Consider the following 22,981-nt stretch of genomic DNA (forward strand, 5'->3'; position numbering starts at 1 on the left):
AATATTGCTGGATCGGACCTAAAGGTAAGTATAGGTCCAGGCTGTCTGTAGTCAGGGTGGTAGGGGGAGGGATGGTTTTATTAAAGGACAACCTCATCAAAGGTGAAGTCCTTTTAAGTTACCAGTATTGTAGGTAGCTGATGCATGTAGCCTAACAGTTACAGCTGTCAGAATTGTATATGGTACTTACACTTTGCAAATTGCATGTGGCACGTGACTCAATGTCATTGTAACATTAATGACATAGAGCAGCAGTTTCCAACTACTCAGATCGATCTTAACAATCATATGACTGTTGCAAGTTTTGGAATGTCACCATTTTGTTTTAGCTTGTCAATACTGAACACTTGCGGAGTGGAAGCCATAGCAATCATAGAAGAATAATTGCCAGTCTTTGAAAAGATTCAAGACACATAGCTATACTGTAATGCATCAGAATAGTAATACAGTGTAAGCAAGGATTGTAGAAACTCTCTTTTTATTAATGTGATTACGTCCTTTTGTCATGCTCCATAAAGCATGTCACTGCAGAGGGCTGGTCATTGACAGAGCTGGCATCTTTTGCCTGATGCATTGCCTCAATGTAGGTAGAATCTGCTGATAATGGAGGAACTTCAATCCCTGGTAGACATTGTGGCTGCATTGTCTGCAACCAGCAGTGTATGTTATTCTGTGTTCCCCACCAGCCCTGACTTTTCATGTAGTAAGTGAAATATGAAGGGTGTCATTGCTGATCTCCCCCTGAAAATGGCTACAATAGCAGAGTCAATGTCCCACAACAAGCGTGTCACAGTTTAAGGCAAAACTCCTCAGTTGCATTCTTGTTCCAGGCCAACAACTAATCGATTAGTGTTTAGTGAATCGGCATTACATCCAGGCAGCTAGCGCACTCAGCCTTCATATAAATTGCAAGGAAATTGCTTTGTAGAACAGAGCCAGAGGTGGGTATTGTAATTCTGAGTATTAAAACCCAGTACCTGACGTGGTAGCTGCATTAGTTTATTTTTTTCAGGCTTTTCCCCCCCCTTTTATTTTCACCTGGTGATACTGCTAGTAACACACTTCCTGTTCTAGGGTGACAACACTCACCCTAATGTATCAGTAAAACAGGACTACAGAAATATATCCCTCTCCTCTTCTCCATAACATAGAGGGGCGGGGTTCTGGAGTCCTCAGAGATGACTAGGAACAATGTAACAGGAAGTTATCAGCTAACAAGACTTATGGTAAGATCAGCAGGTATTTTCTTGCACTTATCATCCAGATATAACAAATGCTTTTAATTGTATCTTTAATGGACCAAGAGAGACCAAATAGGAGTGTAATATTAGGGTTTGAATGCCTTTTAAGGATGCATGCACATGGGGGGCAAATACAGGCGTATAGGTACTGGCATTTACCTCGCGCACACACACCCACCTTCATCGTTTTCTGTCCATACATTCATACGGAATGAAAAACTCAGCAGGTACGGCTCCTGGGCACTGCAAATACAGGCGAGTTTTTCGCTTTGTGCCTATAGGCCTCTGTTTGCGCCGGTGTGCATGAGCTGTTGTACAAAATAGATCCAAATGGGGCTTTTCTAAGTTGGGTATCAATGTGTTCTTGACTCACACTGATTAAAAATATTGCATGTTGTCAAGGTATTATTTCTGAAGAGTCTGGATTTAAAGAAGAACTCCGGGCAGAAATATTATTAGCACTGCAAGGGTGAACTGTTTATTTCTTATCTAGGTTTTTTTTTTTCCGAGCCGGCCGGTTTTTAGACCGGTCCTTTTAGCGTCTCTTTTCCTCTGCTGCAGTGGTCTAGGTGTCCTCAAGTCATTGCTTCCAATGCATTGTATACGATGCAAGGACACCAAGAAACATATCATCACTGCAGCAGAGGAGGAGACTCGGCTGTTGGGAGGCCCGAGGTTTGGGTGAGTAACACCCTTTTTTTTCTTTTTTTTTTTTTTTACCCTAGGCTAAACCAGGCAGTTAACCCTTACAGTGCAAGGGTAGCCCCACTGAAAGGGTTAATAACATTTCTGCTCAGAGTTGTTCTTCAAAAGATTCAGTACCATGAATGTCTAGCTTCCATAGCTCGTACTAATTTACTGTTTAGCTCTTTTGCCAATTTCCTACACTGATGAGTTTTTATTCTTATTCTTTTTTTTTTTTTTTTGTAGAATGCAACCAGTGATAATCCAGCAACCCAACTAAGCGCTGTACAGGCGGCAAGGTAATAATGCCACATTTTACGTTAGTTGATGACCTGTCATGCAGCGGTTTAAACTGAATTCAGGGTGCAGATCCAGTTTTTATCATTTTATTCACATAGGCTTTTAGTTGGTAAGGGAATGTCTTTACTTGATTTCCCCCTCACTTTCATTGTCTATTGCTCTGCCACTGATGCTGCCAAATTCCTTTCACACCAATGCCTGTAGTAGAATTTCCGATTGAGGGACAGGAAGCCTCTCAAAGCATTTCCTGTCTGCTCTGCTCTTTACACACGCCCTGTAGTTCTCCAGGCTAAAGGGGTGACGTAACGTTCCTGATGCCACAAGTGGGTGTTATTAGTGCTACAGCTATGTCGTCAGTTTCACACTTAGTTACACCCACTAACACTGGTTGACCTCCATATTACATTGCTGTAGCCCTGTTTTGTTTTGCGGATGTCAAGGGCATTAGTAAGGCCCCATTCACACACGAATCGGCCTGCACGTACAGCTGCGTGCGGGGCCATACCAAACAGCTGCCGGGAAGGACAGGTGATGCGTGTGATTAAAACGCAGCTCCCGTCCTTCTCAATGGGGCTACGCGGCCGTACGCCCCCCTACGCTCACCTCATTTGCAGGTCTGTAGGGGTGCGGGTAATCGTATTCATACGCCGCCGGAATGGATCCTGTATGCTTCCCGGCCAGAAAACCTGCACCCCTACGGACCTGCAAATGAGGTGAGCATAGGGGGGCGTATGGCCACGTAGCCCCATAGAGAAGGACGAGCGGTGCGTTCTAATCACACACACACACACACACACACACACACCTGTCCATCCCGGCAGCTGTTTGGTATGGCCCCGTACGCAGCACGGATCTGTAGGTATAGGCCGATTCGTGTGTGAATGGGGCCCAGCAGTGCTTGTTGCATCCAAAGCCGGGGGCAGGTGTAATGCCCATTGCAGCTAGAGATGCAAGGCCTTATGGAACTTGTGGTCCCAGTGCTGGTGGCTTTGGTGACTATTAGGCTGCCTCCCTCCGGCCATACAGCGGGGACAGAGAAGGAAGGAAATGATTGGAGCGGCCGTGTGACTGAACTTTTAAATATTGAAAAGAAAAATGTTAAGTTTTTGAAAGTTGTATTGTACAGTGATAAGAGGGCAGTGGGGCCCTCCCTTTTGATGACTACCGTTCCCCTTTGAGGCCTCATTCACACGAGAAAAGGCTGGCATGTACAGCTCCGCGCTGTGTGCACGGTCGTATCGGGCAGCTACTGGGAAGGACAGGTGCTGCGTGTGATTAGTACGCAGCCCCTGTCCTCTAATGGGAGTACGCCACCCTACGGTCACCTGCCCTGCACGTCCGTACTCGTACACTGACAGGATGGATCCTGCCTACGTCCGAGCCGGGACACCCGCACCTGTACGGACCTGCACTTGGGGTGAGCGTAGGGCGGCGTATGGCTGCCTACTCCCATAGAGGACAGGCTGCGTACTAATCACACACGGCACCTGTCCTTCCCGGGAGCTGCCTGATCTAGCCGTGCACGGAGCTGTACGGGCCGGCCTTTTCTCATGTGAATGAAGCCTTAATGTGAAACTATTGATGAAATTCACATAGTGGAGCACGTTATGAATCCCTTTTATATCTTTTGCCATTAATAAAATCTGCTCTCTCTAGTGACCTAAAGTCTTGGCATTCATTGGGCGAAATTCATCAAAACTGGAGCAGACAAAATCTGGAGCAGCAGTGCATGGCAACCAATCAGCGCCTCTTTAATTTTCAAATCTTAACTGAACAAACTAAAAAAAGAGAAGCTGATTGGTTGCCATGCACAGCTGCTCCAGTTTGATAAATTCCCCCCATTGTCTGTCTTTTACTACTAGCAATCATTGTGTGTCTTCCACAGCGGCTTCAAACAGGCAGTTGATTAGTCGGATGTGTCTGCTTTCCGTTACACAAATGATCAAATGGATGGAGGCAACCTTTCTCCAGTTTTGATTGTTTAATATTTCGATAGAATCATTTGCTGGCAGGTTGACTTCATTCGTTTTGTCATCTTTGTGTTGGAAGACTGACCAGTTTGCAGTTGCCATGCAAACTGTTGTGTATGGCAGGATTGCTATGGAGGACGCAGCAGGGAGGTGAAATGCACTGATCTGCTTGATTGTGTTGCACCCTCGATGGTTGGATGAGGGAGGCATCACTACTTCACTAGCAACTTGCATTCTACGTTTTTGGCTGCGAGGAAGCAATTCTTTGACAGTAAAGCCTGTGAAGGAGTGACCTATGCAAAGCAGGTGAATGTTCCCCCTGCATAGTCTACAGATTTTCTATGGTCAGATGGAAAAGGTGCAACAGATTCCTCCATCTACGCTAAACTGTGTGGATGGAGGAATCTCCCACTGGGCCATCTGTTGCACTTTTTCCATCTGACCACAGAAAATCTGCAGGTAAGGTGTATGGGCACCTTTTAAATGTGTTGGACCTTCCCATCAGTTTTCAGCCACAACAGTATGTCGCTTTCTTCACTTGCAGCTTTGAACACCCATGAAATGCTGGTAGCAATCAGTCAAAGCCACTGCTGTGCGAACCGAAACATGGTTCTGATCCTTTTTTTTTCCCCCCACACTCCTTTTTGATCTCTTGAAACTGGGGAAAGATTTAAGCTATGGGTGATGGATACATATGGGTGAAAGATGATACAGAATGGCCAACAAAATTACTAGGGAGCATATTTATAAAGCAGAAAATTCACTGCGTCGTCTGGTGCATGTATTAAAAAAGAAAAAGTGATTGCTTGACCTGTAAATGTTTTGTGGATGTCACATTCACTGCTTTATCAATATTCCCCATGGCCAGCAATGAAGAGATAAGGGAATTGGCAAGGTAAAGCAAGAAAAGAACCTTTTTATATCCATTGAACATGTATTGCCACCTCAACATATATTATCCAGACACAATAACGTGATCTCATTCACACACCATTTTCTGTTGCAGAAAGCTGTTATCCAGTGACAGAAATCCACCCATTGATGACCTCATAAAATCTGGAATTCTGCCCATACTGGTGAAATGTTTAGAGGCAGACGATAAGTGAGTATAAAGTTTGTTTTTTCTCTTTTGTATTGTGGCTGTGTTCCAGTAATGGAACCTCTTCCCCAATGCCTAAAATGAAAAGTAGAACTCCAGGCATAAAAAAATAATAATTTTAATACTATAGCCACAAAGGATATAAATGCAGTTTGTGTGCACCGAATGCCTTTGCCCACCCAGATATTTCCTTCTAAAACTAGCATTGAAATCACTGTTCTGTACATAGTCTGAGCTGTGGGAGAGACATGGCAGTACAGATCCGAAGTTCTGACTTTGGTCTAAATTTCTCAGTCTGCATATTTGTTCTAGGTCAGTGTCTTGAGGCCAGAGATGTCTATGAAGGTTCTCATTCATCCAGGTCATGGTATATCTGTAAAAAATAAGTCAAGGCAACTGGATTTGCTGTATATTTCTTGAAAACGTTTCACTGGTCATCCAACCAGCTTTCTGAATTGAGAAAGCTGGTTGGATGACCAGTGGAATGTCTTCAAGAAAAAACAAGAAGTCCAGTTGCTTTGACTTAATTGTTACAGATATTTAAGGCCAGAGAGCAAGCCTAACAGCCAGGCAACTATAATTTTTAGAACCTGGTCATTTAACGGGCATCCCCCACATTTCTCTCATGACTGATTTATTATGAGATTGTTTTATATCGAGGACAAAATCTAAAACCCTAAATCTTGTGTTTTAGCCCTTCTTTACAGTTCGAAGCTGCCTGGGCATTAACCAATATAGCATCGGGGACGTCGGCACAAACTCAAGCAGTGGTCCAGTCCAGTAAGTGTTTCCTTTTTGTCTCATAAATCTTTTGTGTAAATTATGTCAACCTTAAAGAAGAACTTCAGGAAAACTTTTGGTTAACCGTTGCAGTGAGGCAAGGGTTAAGAGCTTGTTTTTTGTCTAGTTCCTAAAATAACAGTTATACTCACCCGAAGCTGGCCAGCGCTCCCTCCAACCTGTCTCCGCAGCAGCAGCCCCCCTGCAAGGGTTAATAAAACCTTTTTTCCCGGAGTTCTTCCTTTTAAAGACATGGTTTACGGTTTTTGGGTCTTTCTTTCATATGTTCAGGACTTGAAAAATAAAATAAATGATTTTAGTCTTGTAAATATGAAATTCTACATATGAATATTTCATATTTGTTTTATTAGTTTTTGGCCACTCAGTATTGTGCTGTGAATAGCCTGTAATTTGATGTCCTGATACCGCCTCTCGTAGCTCATAAGACCTTGTGTAATTCACACAGTCATGGGAGCACTCCATGATGTTAAATCTGATGATCTAAAGCAATGTAAAATGAGTCAGTTTGTGTTATTGTGCTCGAATGGAGAGTTAATGGCTTTTTTTAAAATTTGTTGTGTGCAGATGCGGTTCCGCTGTTTCTGAGACTCCTCCATTCCGTGCATCAAAATGTCTGTGAACAAGCAGTGTGGGCACTTGGAAACATTATCGGTAAGAATTGTGGAGATCATTCTTAGTAGACAGTATGGGTATGTTTGAAAATCGGGAGTTGTAGACGATCTTATCTGCCAGTCAACAGATCCTTGTTCTTTACTACTAAACTAAATGGGAAAGGAAATATGTGATTGGTCAATTTATCTTTTATTCCTGTTTAGTTGCTAATATGATTGTTTTTTTATTCTTTAAGATTTTAAAGTTTGGAAAAAAGAATAGCACCGCGCTTCACACACTCAAAACATATATATTCCTAAATTATGAGAAAAATGTTTTAAATTGTGAAAATTATACCAAAGTGATGAAACAATTGTGTTATCCACAACACCTGTGTTGCACAATGCCTGTGCTAAGGATACTTCAGAAAAAACGCTTGGTCTAATGATTAGAGCTGCAACAATTATTCGATTATGTTCATGACATGCTGGAGGAGCATTGCATTGCCATTCATTTGAATGGCACCCCAAACGCACCTCCCGCCCACAGCTCAATCGGCCGCACTGGAACGCACGGGACCGCAATGCCGTGCGTTCCATTGCAGTGCCACTTGGGTCGCGACTTAATGACTGAGGACAAATGTGGGTCTGGAGGGTACACAGGTTGAGAACCACTGGTCTAGACCATTAGACCAAGAGTTTTTTCTGAAGTATCCTTAGCACAGGCATTGTGCAACACAGGTGTTGTGGATAACAATAGTTTCATCACTTTGTGATAATTTTCACAATTTATAAAATTTCTCACATTTTAGGAATATATTGTTTTTGAAGCGCAGTGCTACTTTTCTTTTTTCCTATTTTGGGTGTACTCCCCTATTAAGCACTGCTGCTGTTAGGGTTCGTTCACACCATATGCAGTGCGTTCCGGCCAGAATCGGACTGCATCGCATTACTGCCGGCTCACTTTTTTCCCGGGCTGGAGGGGGTGTGGCGGGCCATTGACGTGAATGGCACCGTAGCCACGCCCTCAGGCAGCAATGTGATCGCCCGCACGGGATCACAAGGCACATTGTGCCTGCAGTACAGTCCGGTGCGATCAAAATAGTGCTTGAAACATTTTGATCGCACCGGACCACATTGCAGGCACAATGTGCCTTGCCGATCGCACTGCGGCCAGAGGGCGTGGCTACGGTGCCATTCACTTCAATGGCCCACCACGCCCCCTACCAGCCCGGCAAAAAAGTGAGCTTGCTGCGATGCAGTGCGTTCCGGCCAGAATCGGACCGGAACGCACTGCCTATGGTGTGAACTAACCCTAACAGTGTTATTTGATTCCTAGCCCAGGAATCTATTCTATTTAACACTAAAGATTTCAAGTTTTGTCTGCTGGAATATGTCACAGCATTTCTTCAAGACAGAATATTTATACTCATGCATACATTTCAAGGTCACCCTTTTTTATTTCTCTCCATTTTTAATGGGATTTCTTTTGAACCCTTTCGTTTCTGTAGGTGATGGTCCACAGTGTAGAGATTATGTCATCTCACTTGGAGTTGTTAAACCGCTCTTGTCCTTCATCAACCCTTCCATCCCCATCACCTTCCTCCGGAACGTCACATGGGTCATTGTCAATCTGTGCAGGAATAAGGACCCCCCGCCACCTATGGAGACTGTACAGGAGGTAATAAAGATGAATGGTCATGAGAACTTTGCTGTGTACAGTGACATTTTACATGCACTTGAGTAGCTGGAGAAGTGATGTTGCTACTTTCGGTCGGACAGCGAACACATCTCCTACCTATTATAAAAGAAACTGGGTAGGCTTCTATTGCCGAGCTCTGCTCTTGAAAATGCAGGTTGCCTGGCTGTCATGCGGACCATCATGTTGGAATATTTCTGAATCGTAACAAGTACGTAGCTAATGTCTGACTTTTCTACAGCTTTCCTGATCTGCATTCTTTTTACTGGTCAGTGACACTTGGGGGTGTATATACAGTATATATAAAACAAAAGAATTTGCAGCACTCCTCATCCTGTGAAACTGTATGTACATTTGTTCTCTGTGAAAGGACCGAAATCAAATGGTATTTAGGTCATGTTCTCTACAGGTCGAATGATATTCATTCATAAAGAAGTTAAAGTGACACTAAACTCAGGAGCTAAATCATAAAAATGCATTCAGGTAACTTGTCAATTAACAAAAATGTATCTAAATTGTGTATCATTCGGCTGTAGATCCCCAAATCATCCCTGACTTGGTGGTGACAGTCCTTTCTGGAGAGTGCTGCTTTTGTCTCCCATGGTCCCGGTCTGTGTTGTAAAGTAGATGGACTGTGATGGACTATAATCTGTAGTCCATCACAGGAGCTAGCTTGGAGCGGTGGCTACCTTACAACACGCACAGGGACCATGGGGAACAAAAGTAGCCCCCCTCCTGAAGGAAGGACAGTGTCGGCACCAATTCAGAGATGATTTGAGGATCTACAGCCGAGTGATACACAAATAAGATACATTTTTGTTAATAGTTAAGGGGCTTGAATATATGTAATATATTTTTAAGGTTTACCTCCTGAGTTTAGTGACACTTTAATGCCAGGAAATTTGATAGCTGGAACGTAGTTGTTGCTGGCAGCATTTGTACTGCTTTTGGGCAGTCATGATATACTGCATTGCTGGTATTGTGTAGAAGGTCACTGATTGATGAGCATGTGCTGCGTTCTGATGATTTTCAAACTGTGCAGTAGATTCCTGATGCTCAATGACACAGCATTGACGGCCTTTTCACTTTCTTTTCAAATTTAAAATCCACCCAATTTGTTTTGGTTATTTTCCACCTCGTTTTGGCCTTTAGTTTTAGAAGGCGGCTGAGCTTCACCTGTCTGCCTTACCTGTCCTACCTGAATAGGGGGCCTGTGTAAGTTATAGGTGAAACTAGTTTTGGATAATATGTTAGAAATCTCTTTCTGTAGGCCCCATTCACACCATTGCGCTGCCTTGGTACATGCACAGCATTCCGTATGTTAATGTGAATTGTGTTAAATCAGCTCATTTATTTGGAAAGTGTGCAGCTCATATCCAAGTACACGGGTATATCTCAAAGCTATCCCTGTTTCCAGGTTTTTTTTTAGGCAGGGCCTGTACTCCTGAGGTTTGCTGTATCCCCTAGTGAACCCCATAAGAAAAGGATTATATGATGGGTGCAAATTGATCAGTTTTTTCCTAAAATAAATTTTCACCGCAAAAATAAGAAGGAAAAGGTTCTCGCAAGGAGCTGCATAAATACAACCATTAGCAGAAAACAGACTGACCGACCCAAACACACAAATACTTCCCACGGTGACATTTAGATGTATGACAACATTGTCAGTCCGCCATGCCCTTGAGGTTCTAAAATGTATATCTTTTTTTCTTTTCCTAGATTTTGCCTGCTTTGTGTGTCCTAATATACCACACAGATATTAATGTAAGTATAATAATTTTTCAGTTTTATAGTGTGACCAGTTAATGTGTAGTAGATTAACGGATCACAACTGTTTGCCCCGAAACGTGTTACCAGAAAAGAATAATTGACCTGGTTAGAACCCATCAGGATGACACAAAACAAAACCTGAGGAGTTGTTACTATTTTAAAAAAAATTGAATTTATTTGTCCTTTATGATTTGATATATATATTTAAGTTCTGTGGTTGGCTGAAGTGACACTTGTTTTGGTCAACCTCCTGCACCGTTGTGCTTGGCTTTCTCTGCACTTGGGCTCATTTGGCAGCCCTGCTTTCTTTAATATTCTCATGGGAGCAGTGTGGGCAGAGGAGGAATAATGACTCTTCTGCTGTCTTATGAGTCACTGCTCTGTACCTTCTCTTATTCAAATATTTACAGTGCAGTTACTAACAAATTACAGAAGTACTGTATGTCTTTAGCATTAGAAAATGGAAGAATATGCAATTTTTTGATGATATTTGATCAGAATTGGTACAGACACTATTGTAGGTAAGCGTACTTGTGTCATCTTCCATCCTATATAATAAAGACTTCTCTATTTATATGATACATGCTGTCACCTCATATTTCTTTGTATTCTCATGCTGTTCAGGTTTCCATTGTCCCTTCTCTATTTTGTCTTTTTTAGATTCTAGTGGATACAGTATGGGCTTTGTCCTATTTAACTGATGGCGGTAATGAACAAATACAGATGGTGATAGATTCTGGAGTTGTGCCATTTTTAGTACCGCTTCTGAGTCACCAGGAAGTAAAAGTTCAGGTAGGCGTTGTCTATACATGTATCATTTTGATTATAGGAATTGTTAGCGCACAAGCTTGACAGAACAAGGTCATAGTTTGCATATTGGGTGCCCAGGTGATGACAACCTAGATCCACAGGAAGTGGGTTGGATGACACTGGTAGTCAAACAGAGTGGACCCCCTGTGAGGGACAGGGTCGGATTGAAGTTGATTATTGCAGTGAAAGTGGTGAATATGTTTGGAACTAAGTATGTTAAGTGCATCGCACTAATATTCCTACCCAGGCCAAGATACAAAAACCATGACCCATTGATTTGTTTTTGCTACAGCTGTAAGTATGTGAGTTCACTGATGAGTCATTGATTGTTACATTTACATACTAAAAGAGGGATTGGTACCCGAAACTAAGGGAAATCTACAGACATTTAAATCACAATAAAACCAGCAATCTCTTATGTTGGTGTAAATAGTCAGCAAATGCCGATTTATTATGCTTGGTCTTGTCATTCTCGGGTGGATTTGTAGTGACGTGTTCACCAAAATTGTATTTGGTATCAAAACGGAATCTTTGGACACCTCGGCTCTGAAGGATAATCTTTCAGCTACCAGTGCTTGTTTGAACCCTGTGCAATTAATATATCAGCACGTCTTAGTAAATTAATAAATTACGCTTATCATTGCCAAAGATGTTCAGTGATGGGACTGCACCGATTACAGCAGACTGCAGTTAAATCATGTCCTTGGCTTCTCCTTTCAAACACATGCTTATGGTGGCTTCAGTGAGGTGGGTGTAAATCATGCCGCGGACGGTGATCATTTAACCTTATGGTCATCTGTTTACACTAGGATCCCCAAGATCAATAAGGTTATGTAATATGGACTTGCATAGGGTGGATCAGCACCTTTTATGATTGTGATTTAGATAAATTGTAAATTAAGGTGTTTGGATGTACATCACATTTATCACAGAGGTTATCCAATATGTGATGTGCCATAACTTTTGCCTTTGGATAGAGCTGAGGAGAAACACTGGTCAGGGGTGTGTGTTGTGGTTTTTTTGGGGGTTTTTTTGTTTTGCTTTCTAAAGCCTAGTTGGGAGCTGTAAAAACCTGAAAGTGGTTCTGACCCTCTTGGGTATCTAAAACTAGACCAAAGTTTTGGATGAAGATGGCATAATTCCCATAACCGCAGTGCAAGCATTTTACATTTTAGAGTTCTTTTTTACTCTGCATTTTTATCTTGGAGGATTAATGTATTAACACAAGAATACCATAGTAGAAACTTATGAGGATTAGTTTTGGAAGATCTCTGGTTTTGGTGTACTTTTCACGTCTGTGTTGCATGGACCATGACAGCGAAAGGATTTAAATCCACACTACGTTGAAAAGCCATTTTATAATGTTTATCTGTAAAACTTTCTACCCCTATAACAGATCTGATGTATAAGAGCTCAGAGTCAGATTATGACTTCTCTTCTTTATCCTAATCAGACAGCAGCGCTGAGAGCCGTGGGGAACATAGTGACCGGCACCGATGAACAGACTCAAGTGGTGTTGAACTGCGATGTTCTCGCACATTTTCAAAATCTTCTGACGCATCCTAAAGAAAAAATCAACAAGGTGATCTTATTTTAATATATGGAGGTCAGATAGTAATTGGGAAAGATAGGAACATCAATACTGCAATCTCTTCTCTGATCTACGCTTGTAGTATTTTGTATCAAGTAACCATATAGGTCTTATGTTTGGCCTCTGGGTACCTAGACCTGATCATTACACGTCTGTCCAAGTAGAAGCTAGAAAATCTGTCTTAAATTTACCTGCACATACGTGCAGCAGCCTCCCAAACCATCCTCTCATGACAGAATGTTGGAGAAATCTCCAAATGCTACCTGGACTTTAGTAGTTATTGGGAGTTTTCACTGTTACACTGTGTCAGTGATAAACCATTGAAAGTAGAAGTATAGGTCGCCTACGCTTACCATCCCTCCAGTACTATGACATCTGTGAGCTCCCTTACTGGCACATACATCTTCTCCTGGTCTTTTTCAGGGTATCTTTGGCCATCTTTATTGACTAGCCTGGGATGATGTAACTCACGTGTGCACTTGGAAGTTCATTCATCCCGGGCACCAAGACAGGCCAATGTACACAGAGCTGTGTGTAGGTTTTGTGAGCAGGAACATAAGGTGTACTGCCGAAGAGCCATGATGTTCTGCAGTAAAAGCGTGCTCCCTGGCATTATTGTGGGGAGGGGGTGCGGGTTAGGGTAAAGTTTTGCTTTAAAGGGTTTGCAGTTGCTGAATATTGTCTTATTCTACAATATCTTGATGTTTTAGGAAGCAGTTTGGTTCCTGTCCAATATCACAGCAGGCAATCAGCAACAGGTTCAAGCTGTTATTGATGCTGGACTAATCCCCATGATTATACATCAACTGGCTAAGGTGAGCTTGTGGCCTCTGAATATGAAACTAGAGTTCACTGTTCAGTCATTAGTTTGCTTACTCATTTTTCTTTTTTTTCAGGGTGATTTTGGAACTCAAAAAGAAGCTGCCTGGGCGATCAGCAACTTAACAATAAGTGGCCGGAAAGACCAGGTGAGCTAAATGAGGAATATAAATGTACAATGACTATGGCTCTCGTAAAAGGTACCGGTATTTTAAATGGTGGTCCAGGAGTGCACTGCGGTTTTGATGAAATGTTTCACTATCCGCTAACTTGATGTTTGCTTTTTAGAATTGGCCCTTGGTGTAGGGAGTTTGCTTTTTTAAAATGTATTTGTGTTTTTAAATATCGGAAATGGTAAGATCTAGTAAAGAATAGGAGCTGCTAAATTGTGAGTTCTAATATGTATGTTAAACAGAAAAATGGTCACCAGCACTCCAGGTTTTCTTCAAAACTTTCATCACAGGTCATTTCACCATGCGTGGCAATGTTTTTGGAACCTTTTCGGTCCCTTCATCAGGCAAACAACAGTGACCGGACAGGTTTGGAAACTTTGCCACGCATGGTGATAGGACCTGTGAGAATGAATAAAAGGATTTCGTTTTGAAGAAAACCCGGAGCGCTGGTGTCCATTTTTCTGTTTTACAAGTATTTGGCTGTGCCATCAGCGGCCACTTCAGCACCCCCCACATAATATGGGGCTTCTCGGTCAGTAGTGCGGTGGGACTCTCTATTTCACTAATATGTATGTTGTCTGTTTGTATGTTGTCTGTCTGTCTTCTGGCCACACGCACAAATCAAGCTTGTTTAATATTTATTGTATTATTTAACAGGTGGAGTACCTTGTACAACAAAATGTCATCCCACCATTTTGCAATTTATTATCTGTGAAAGACTCGCAAGTTGTACAGGTGGTTCTGGATGGTTTGAAAAACATATTGATTATGGCCGGGGAAGAAGCAAGCACAATTGCTGAGATCATAGAGGAGTGTGGAGGTGAGGACTGGTCTCTTTATCTCCTCATAGGTGAAACTACAGCTCACTTGATGTCTGTTCAAAGCAGTGGTGGATGTAGAAATTGTCTGGAAGAATGTTCTTTTTGTGTTTTTCAACCTCCTTTCTAAGGCAGGTTAAAAATGAATTGGTTGCTTGAGGCTTCATTTAGTAGTCACACAGGGCACTTTCTATTCAGCTTACGTTTTTAAATGTGTTCATGGATAGACATTTATAGATGCATGTGTATGTACATGCACGCTTCATTTTGTAAATGTAGGTAAAGAAAATGATATTTCCTAGTGGCAAGGGATAAATAAGTTCACCAGGTTCAAGAAAAGCTGCTTTCCACAGGAAGTGGAGGCTTATAATCTCTTAGGGGTAAGCCTTATATCCTTGATGTTCACTTCTCTCCATTTCTTTCAGGTCTGGAAAAGATTGAAGCACTGCAGCAGCATGAGAATGAAGAGATTTACAAACTAGCGTTTGAAATCATAGATCAGTATTTCTCTGGTGACGATGTAAGTTTAAGCAAATACTTTCCCTCACTTGCTCTTAGAGTTCCTATTACAGTTGTGCTCAAAAGTTTGCGTACCCTTGGAGAATTGGTGATATATATGAACCATTTTTAATGAAAACATGTGTGAGCAGGCAAACACATTTCTTTTATTTTTTATGGGATTCATATTCTACGGTAGGTCATAACAGATTGGCACAATCATAAAACAAAGCATGACAACAAATAAAAAAAATTAAATGACCCCTGTTCAAAAATCTGCATATCATTAGTTCATCAGTGACCCGCCACCACCATCATGCTTCACAGTGGGGATAGTATTCTTGTCGCTATAGGCCTTGTTGATCCCTCTCTAAACATAGCGCTTACGGTTGTGACCATAAAGCTCTATTTTGTTCTAGTCGCTCCAAATAACAGTGTGCCAATAGCCGTGAGGCGTGTCAAGGTGTTCTCAGGTATATTGTAACTGAGCTTTTTTTTTGAGGCATTGGTGCAGTAAAGGCTTCTTTCTGGAAACTCGACCCTGCAGCTCATTTTTGTTCAAGTATCAGCATATTGTGCTCCTTGAAACAACCACACTGTCTTTTTCCAAAGCAGCCTGTATTTCTCCTGAAGTTACCTGTGGGTTTCTCTTTGTATCCCAAACAATTCTTCTGGCAGTTGTGGTTCAATCTTTCTTGGTCTATCTGCCCTTGGCTTGGTATCAAAGAGCTCTCCGATTTTTCCACTTAGTGATTGAGACGTACTGACTGGCATTTTCAGGGCTTTGGATATGTTTTTATAGCTTCATAAAGTTCCATTACCTTGTTACACAGGTCTTTTGAAGGTTCTTTCCTGCGCCACATGGCTCAGTATCTAGCCTGCTCAGTACAGCCACGTGAGAGCTAACAAACTCATTGACTATTTATACACAAACACTATTTGCAATTTAAAAAGCCACAAATGTGGGAAATTAAGTCATATTTTCAATATCAATGCCAAAATGTCACGATTTCTGCCATGGTATGCAAACTTTTGAGCTGTATGTGCTCTGTGATCCTTTTGTAGTAACACAAAACGGGCGCTCTCCCAACCCTCTGAAAATACAGACTACATTGGTTTCCTATAAATGGGGGCGGCCGGGTGACACCATCGTACATGCGTGTAATGTCATCATGCACGACATCATTACGCATGTGCCACTGACATGCACAACCATCTTGGTGATACCTGCTGGCAGAGGAGGGGACGTTCACTGTCAGTCATTTTGATGTCACCCCCATTTTGTGTGTAGTTCTGCTTAAAATGACACTAAACTTAGGAGTTAAATCTTAAAAATATATTCAAGTACCCGATCAACAAAAATGTATCTTATTTGTGTATCACTCAGCTGTAGATCCTCAAATCATCTCTGAATTGGTGCCGACACTGTCCTTCCATCTGGAGGGTGGCTACTTTTGTTCCCCATGGTCCCTGTGTGTGTTGTAAAGTAGTCACCGCTCCAAGCTCACTCCCGTGATGGACTACAATCTCATGTTCAGTTTACTAATTTGTATTGATTGTAGTCCTTCCCAGGAGTAAGCTTGGAGCTTTGGCTACTTTACCTTTTCCTGTCATCCGATAACTTGGCCAGCAATAATCTAGATTATGCCAGGTAGTTTAATGATTTTCTTTTCACCTACACAGATTGATGAAGATCAAAGCCTCATTCCCGAAGCCACCCAGGGAGGTACCTACAACTTTGAGTCGTCAGCCAACCTTCAGACTAAAGACTTTAACTTCTAAGTGTGTTGCAGTGCAGCTTTTCTCTATCCCACGACAAGTAGTACCAACAGATGTCCACCAATTGAAGAAACCTTAAAAGCTTCAAGATACACACGCCTCTTCATTTTGATGCTTCTAAAGCAAAAACCATGTATCTGTCACTTGCAGTTGCCAAACGTCACACTCACACGGACTGTAATTGCATATGCATGAGCTTGGTTTTCTTTGAAACCCTAACAGTCCCAGCTGTATTTTTTTACCTTTTCCATTTGGCACTGTGTGCTGACTGCCACAACATCCAACCTTTCTTTTTCTGTTGTTAAGATGATTTCATAGTGATGGCATATCCGCTTCCTGTGGAAAAGTAGCTTTTTTTCCTTTTCTTGAACCTGGTGCACTGTATATCGAGACTTTGCTATAATGCATACATTGTGGAAGACTCTGCAAAGGGTAAAGTCTCCTCTGAGCCTCCATCTTCTCCATAGACATTTTCATATTTTGAGGAACTATGAATTTATTGGGAAAAAACAAAAATAATCATGCAAGCCAAAAGATTTTGTTTGAAACTGAATAAAAAAAAGATTATCTTGGGTGAATTATTGGAAAGAAAAGAGTTTAAGAGCAAACTGTTAATCAAGTCTCTAGTATTTCCCAAGTCGGGATCGGAAAATGGAACGGATTTAAAAGCAAAGCTCCTATTTTGATTGAACGTCAGGCCCTGTTCGACCACCTCAGCTTGCTTCTCCTGCTGTTTTTTGAAGTAACCAAAAGCTGTGCATGGAATGATTTTCTTTTAGGAGCTGCCCTTGAACACCTGATCTCAAGATGAAAGCGACCATCCCTAAAAGTTTAGGAAAGATTCTTCTCCAACGGGATCTCCTGAAATACTGTGGGGCAGGTAGAGGAAGAAATGTTGCTTTTCAGTAGACATGGTCTGTTAAGTTAGGTGAATAATGGTGATTTTTCTTTTGGACTTGGGGGTCAGACTGTGGAGCTTTTTCTTGTTTACTGTAATTAGTCTTAATCTCTACTTTGTAATCAGTGCTTTCTAGAACATGGTTGGCAACATAACAGGAAGTTAAAGTTGCACTCGGCGCTGTGTACCTGACAGGTCAGTGGGAACCTGACTAACGGTTGGCAAGCTACAACTTTGGCTGCAACTGTTCTACAAGCTCCCTGAAAGCTTTATTCTTCGAAGAGCAGGTGTGCTACAAATCATACAATAGGGCTTATTAATGCATACACCTGTACACAAGCATCTCTGGCCCTTAGGCAGTCATGCTACTAGCGTGGGGTGCTAGCGTTCTTCATTTGGCTGTACAGTGCTATTTCCAGTAACCCCATGTTTTCTGACAAGCTTAGGAAGCTGTAGGTTCATTTACATTTGTTTGACCAGGTTTGCCCCAGCGGTGGTAAGCAGACAACATGGTGTTTATATTTGAATAGCTTTGTCGCTTTCAGAAACTCCAGTTTCCAATGTGCATATTTTTTTTTTCCATATATAATTTTTTTTCTTTTGTGGTGGGAGCTCATTTGCCGGAGTGACTAGGAACATTGTTCGACAGGGATACTGGCGCACGTTTTGTGTCGACAGATCCCCAATGATTTGATGTGAAGGGATAGTTAAATCAAAACTACTTTTTAGTTAGCAGACTTGGGTCGTGTTTACTGTGATATTGAAAGAGATGCCATCCAAAAATGTGTGGATCCACTTTTCTTTAAAGGCTCGGTCTTCGCAAAATGGAGATTTCAGCGTTGAGTGGATGCTAGTGCGTTGCGGCACTTGACGGCTGTCTATATCTCATGGAGACTCTTACCTGAAGATCTCCCCACTGAGCCTTTTTTTTGGCCTAGGCCTGTTTTTCCAAGCCGTTCATATCTTGTTCATCCTTAGCAGGATGCAGTTAATGGGTACCACCCATGCAAATCATAATGGCTGAATCAACGATGGCGACTTCATTAAGCTGAAGAAGACTTCGAGGTCACGGAGGAGGCCATTGGGTATAGACAGCTGGCACGACGGGTGACGTACTGGAATTTACACAGTACTGAAGTTTGTTCGTTGGTGATTTGGCCTTTAAATGCTTTCACTGATGAACAACCCAGCGGGTGTGCATTCATTACAATATATATAATATATATCTCTGCCAAGGTGGAGCCACTTTAAAGAGGGGGGTGGGGTTTGTCTTGTATCCCCAGGAGGATACAAGCGTATGTTTAAACTGCAAGATTTTTACTTGCTAGAGAATCTGTTTTAATATAGCAGTCTGGCCTCTGATTTATTTATAGGTTTTATAAATTTTAGATTCAATTTCTCTTTAAGGTGGCTCAAAACATTTTCAACTCTTGTGCACATAAAAAGGAAAAAAAAAAAAATGAGTTGAAATTCATTGTGCCTTTTTTTCTTTCCCCATCCCGAGAGTTTTAGAGCTGGCTTCATATCATAACTGCATCCCATCCACACAGTAATAGGCTAAATTCTGTGGTGTTTTACGTAACGTAGACAGTTTATAGCAGAACTTGATACGGTCACTTTTTATTTTAGGATTTCTAATTTATTTCTTTTTTTCCTTCAAATTGGTCGTTTTTCCTAAATTTTTTTACATATAAGCTGCATCAGTCCACTGTTCTGGTTTGGGGTAACTTTCCGGAAAAGGTTTTTGGAAGAGAGAATTCCCCCCACATTTCAGAAACTATTTTCCTCTGTATAAAGGCTTCTAACTATACCTCACTACTTTAAAGAGGCCCCGTCACCTACTCGCAACAGGAAGCAGCCATTTTATCCCTTTGCGTTTAAAGTGACACTGAACTCAGTAGTTAAGTCTTAGAAATAGATTCAAGGACCTTAACTATTAACAAAAACTATTTAAAAAATTCTTATTTGTGTATCACTCGGCTGTAGATCCTCAAATCATCTCTGAATTCATGGTGACACTGTCCTTCCTTCTGGATGGGGGCTACTTTTGTTCCCCATGGTCCCTGTGGGTGTTGTAAAGTAGCCAGCACTGCAAGCTCACTCCTGTGATGGACTACAATCTCAATACAAATGAGTAAACTAAATGTGAGAATGTAGTCCATCACAGGAGTGAGCTTGGAGCCGTGGCTACTTTACAACACACCGAAACCATGGGGAACAAAAGTAGCCACCCTCCAGAAGGACAGTGTCAGCACCAATTTAGAGATGATTTGAGGATCTACAGCCGAGTGATACACAGATAAGATCCAGACATGTTAATAGTTCAGGTATTTGAATGTATTTTTAAGATTTTACTCCTGAGTTTAGTGTCACTTTTAATAATTTAAAACCAACCCTGTTGGGGTAGCACTGACTCCTAAAGAAGGTGTCCCCCAAGAGAAAAGCTCTTGTACCCTCCTCTCCAGTGGCCCATGTGTTCTTCCTCTGCTCCATCATTGCATCGCCGCCTCTGACGGTCCTCTGCATTGAACATTTCTGGGATTGTACGATGGCTGTGCCCCCTATTGAGCATTGTTGATCCATCCTTTGACCCTGCTGTGACATTGGGGTTGGAGGATGCAATCATGGTGTGTGTTGGGGAACGCAGGCATCTGACACTACTAGAAATGGCAAAGCGACTAATTGAGGCTAGAGCACTGGAATGGAGGAGTGGTTGGAGACATGGGCAATGGGAGAGGTGGCTATAAGAGCTCTTCTTTGCAGGATAGTTTTTAGTACTTCTTACTACCATCTAGAAATGACTAGGCCTTGTGCGCTCAGTTCACTAAATGGCTTCTGCTCGTTGTGTGTAGGCAACAGCTGCTCTTTAAAGTCCTAATCGAGTGTTTTGGTTTAGCTCTTCTCCGTTGTGACCTTATTAAGTTTTGGTAGGATTGCATCATCTGATAGTTACAAAAACAAAGACTTTTGCTGCACTTTTTTTGTTGTTTTCAGAACAGTGTTTGAAATGCATTTTTCTTTCTTTTTTTTTTTTAACTGTTTAAATAGACTAAAATGTTCTTTCAAAAGAGGCATCAAAATGTGTTCCTAATTTTGTATATGGGCTTAGGTTTTGTAACCAATAAAAAGCTGCTATCAAATACTATATACTATTTCTTTGTGTAAGGTGTTTGATTTGTGTTTGTTTCTTGGGAACATGTGGCCATATATACCGATTTTTTTATCTTCAAATCAATGTACAAGAATGCAAAGGTTCCGGTAAATATACCATTGCAATACATATAAGGGAGCTGGTTTCCCTGCCAAAAGATTTGTAATCCTATGCACCCAGTCCTGAGATTTACACAACTATGGCAGACGGTACAGCCAGCCTGATGACTTGACTGTTTTGTACTGCAGTTAAAGTGGAACTTCACCCTCCTATTCCTTACAACCAAGGATGGTGCTATCTTAGCCTCTATCGGGATTACAGTTGCCATGGTGCTGCACATGTGATCAGCTATGACGCCAGCCATTTGAGGGCATGAGCTGAAATAAACGCACTGGCAACCTTGACAGCTGGCATGCCTTGAAATGAACGGTTTTGGGAGACCATTAAGTTAGTGGGTCTAGTTCCACTTTAAGGACACTGCCCTGTCCCCCTTGTGATTGGACAGTATAGGGGCAGCAACAGGCTGATGAGAGTATCTCTGCTCTTCTTTGGTCAGCATGCGCTTTGTCTGTGCATGTAATGAAGTGTGATTGTACATGGAATTCAAGAAGCTGAAATAAAGCCAAATTCATTCATTATTTTTTATTATCACAGGTATATAGCGCTGACAATTTTACATAGTAGTACTCCTCCCTCAAGGAGTTTACAATCTAGGGTCCCTATCTCACATACATACAGAGCCAATCTAGACAGGAGCCAATTAACCTCCCAGCATGTCATTGGAGTGTGGGAGGAAACTGGAGTACCCGGAGGAAACCCACGCAAGCACAGGGAGAACATGCCAACTCCATGCAGATAGTGTGCTGATGGGAATTTGAACCAGGGACCGCCAGTGCTGCAAGGCAGAATCGCTAACTACTAGATCACTGTGCCGCCCACAAAAACATTGATTTTTTTTTTGTTTGCCTGTCTGAACTATAGCTTGAAGACGTGATTGTTGACTCTTCGTACTCGGCATGTTGTTGAGAAATGATCGCTTATGCAGTAGAAAAATCTTTCTTGCCAGTCTTTGAGGTCAGTGCCCAGATGATGGGATCAGACATAGACCTTCTGACCCAGTGCTCCTGTAGTAGATTACATGCAGGCAACAAATAATTCTGGATTGTTGTGTGAAGGAAACCTTTCAACAGAGAACAATAATTGGTCATCTTTAGATCCAAGTGTACACTCTATGGAGGTGGTATTAAGCAGAAAGGCAAGTATGCAGCAGCATCCTTCGCACCTAGTCTAAGGGGCATATTTACCAACCTATGGCATTTTTACATTTATCTTTTCTTCAAAAATCACGTTTGCCATATTTATAAAAGCATTTTCTGTCAGAATCAGTGTTTGCGGTCTTAAGCCCCTTTCACACACTGACCATGCACGGATCCCCTCCTGATCAGAGAAGTACGGATTGGATGCCACCGATGTGACCCATGTCTGTACAGTTTTTTGTTTTCTCCATCTTGTGATGGAGGAAAAACTGCAATTACCGGACCCCCATGTCTGTCTATGGGGAATCGGATGTAAATGGACATGTGTCCGTGTACATCAGATTTCCCCGATCCGCTCCGGTGAAACAGGATCTTTGACTCTGTTTTTTCTTTTTCCCGGCCCTTGGTGAGGTCGGTGGTAACCGCATGTAAATGGACACGTGGCCCTTTACACATGGCTGCCCATAGACTTACATTGGGCATCCAATTGGGTCCGCCTGAAAAACTGACCCGTGTGAAAGGGGCCTTAAATTGGCAAGTTTCCATGATAGACTAAAAGTTTTTGTTAAGACCAGGATTCTTCAATATGCAAGGAAAGTTATCAGAGAAGTGTTTTATTTATTGATGTCAACAAGCTTTTCTTTTCACTTCAAGTGCGTCAGTAAAGTATAGGTATTTGTTCAAAGTAAGTTCAATAAACATGCCATAAGAACAAGTACAATAGACGCAGAGGTTTGCAATTATTATACAGTGCCATACACTAAAGAAAATAGAAGTGGTCATCTCTTGAATGTTCAGCCATAACGGCATGTTTTACATTTTAAAGAGTTTCAAACTGCAAATGAAAAGAATAGGAAAGGAAAAGAGGAAAAGGGAAAGAAAGGAAGATGGAAAACTAGAGAAAAGGAAAGTAGTCTCTGAGACTCCCACACTAGAAGTAAACGAGATGTCTCACAAAGGAGAGCACCACATGCACCATCCCCTGCGAAGCCCACATAGGGTAAGGGCTGACGGGAGGCACAGTAATGGAGGCC

At 41.9% G+C, this 22,981-nt stretch overlaps 1 protein-coding gene across 1 annotated transcript in view; it reads left to right on the plus strand.

Moving 5' to 3' along the window:
• The window catches only part of KPNA3 (karyopherin subunit alpha 3), a 42,774-nt gene extending 26,003 nt beyond the window's left edge, over window positions 1-16,771 (plus strand). Inside the window, exons 5-17 of the mRNA XM_018560140.1 lie at window positions 2,172-2,224; window positions 5,202-5,297; window positions 5,989-6,074; window positions 6,660-6,746; window positions 8,197-8,366; window positions 10,104-10,148; window positions 10,815-10,946; window positions 12,418-12,546; window positions 13,266-13,370; window positions 13,452-13,523; window positions 14,205-14,367; window positions 14,791-14,885; window positions 16,547-16,771. Of these exons, the coding sequence (XP_018415642.1) occupies window positions 2,172-2,224; window positions 5,202-5,297; window positions 5,989-6,074; window positions 6,660-6,746; window positions 8,197-8,366; window positions 10,104-10,148; window positions 10,815-10,946; window positions 12,418-12,546; window positions 13,266-13,370; window positions 13,452-13,523; window positions 14,205-14,367; window positions 14,791-14,885; window positions 16,547-16,645 (1,332 nt within the window). The 3' untranslated portion in view covers window positions 16,646-16,771. The remainder of the gene's footprint in view (window positions 1-2,171; window positions 2,225-5,201; window positions 5,298-5,988; window positions 6,075-6,659; window positions 6,747-8,196; window positions 8,367-10,103; window positions 10,149-10,814; window positions 10,947-12,417; window positions 12,547-13,265; window positions 13,371-13,451; window positions 13,524-14,204; window positions 14,368-14,790; window positions 14,886-16,546) is intronic.
• The last annotated feature ends 6,210 nt before the right edge of the window (window positions 16,772-22,981 follow it).

The sequence above is a fragment of the Nanorana parkeri genome, unplaced genomic scaffold (genome assembly GCF_000935625.1).
Source record: "Nanorana parkeri isolate BGI_ZX_2015 unplaced genomic scaffold, ASM93562v1 scaffold434, whole genome shotgun sequence".
Taxonomy (NCBI): Eukaryota; Metazoa; Chordata; class Amphibia; order Anura; family Dicroglossidae; genus Nanorana; species Nanorana parkeri.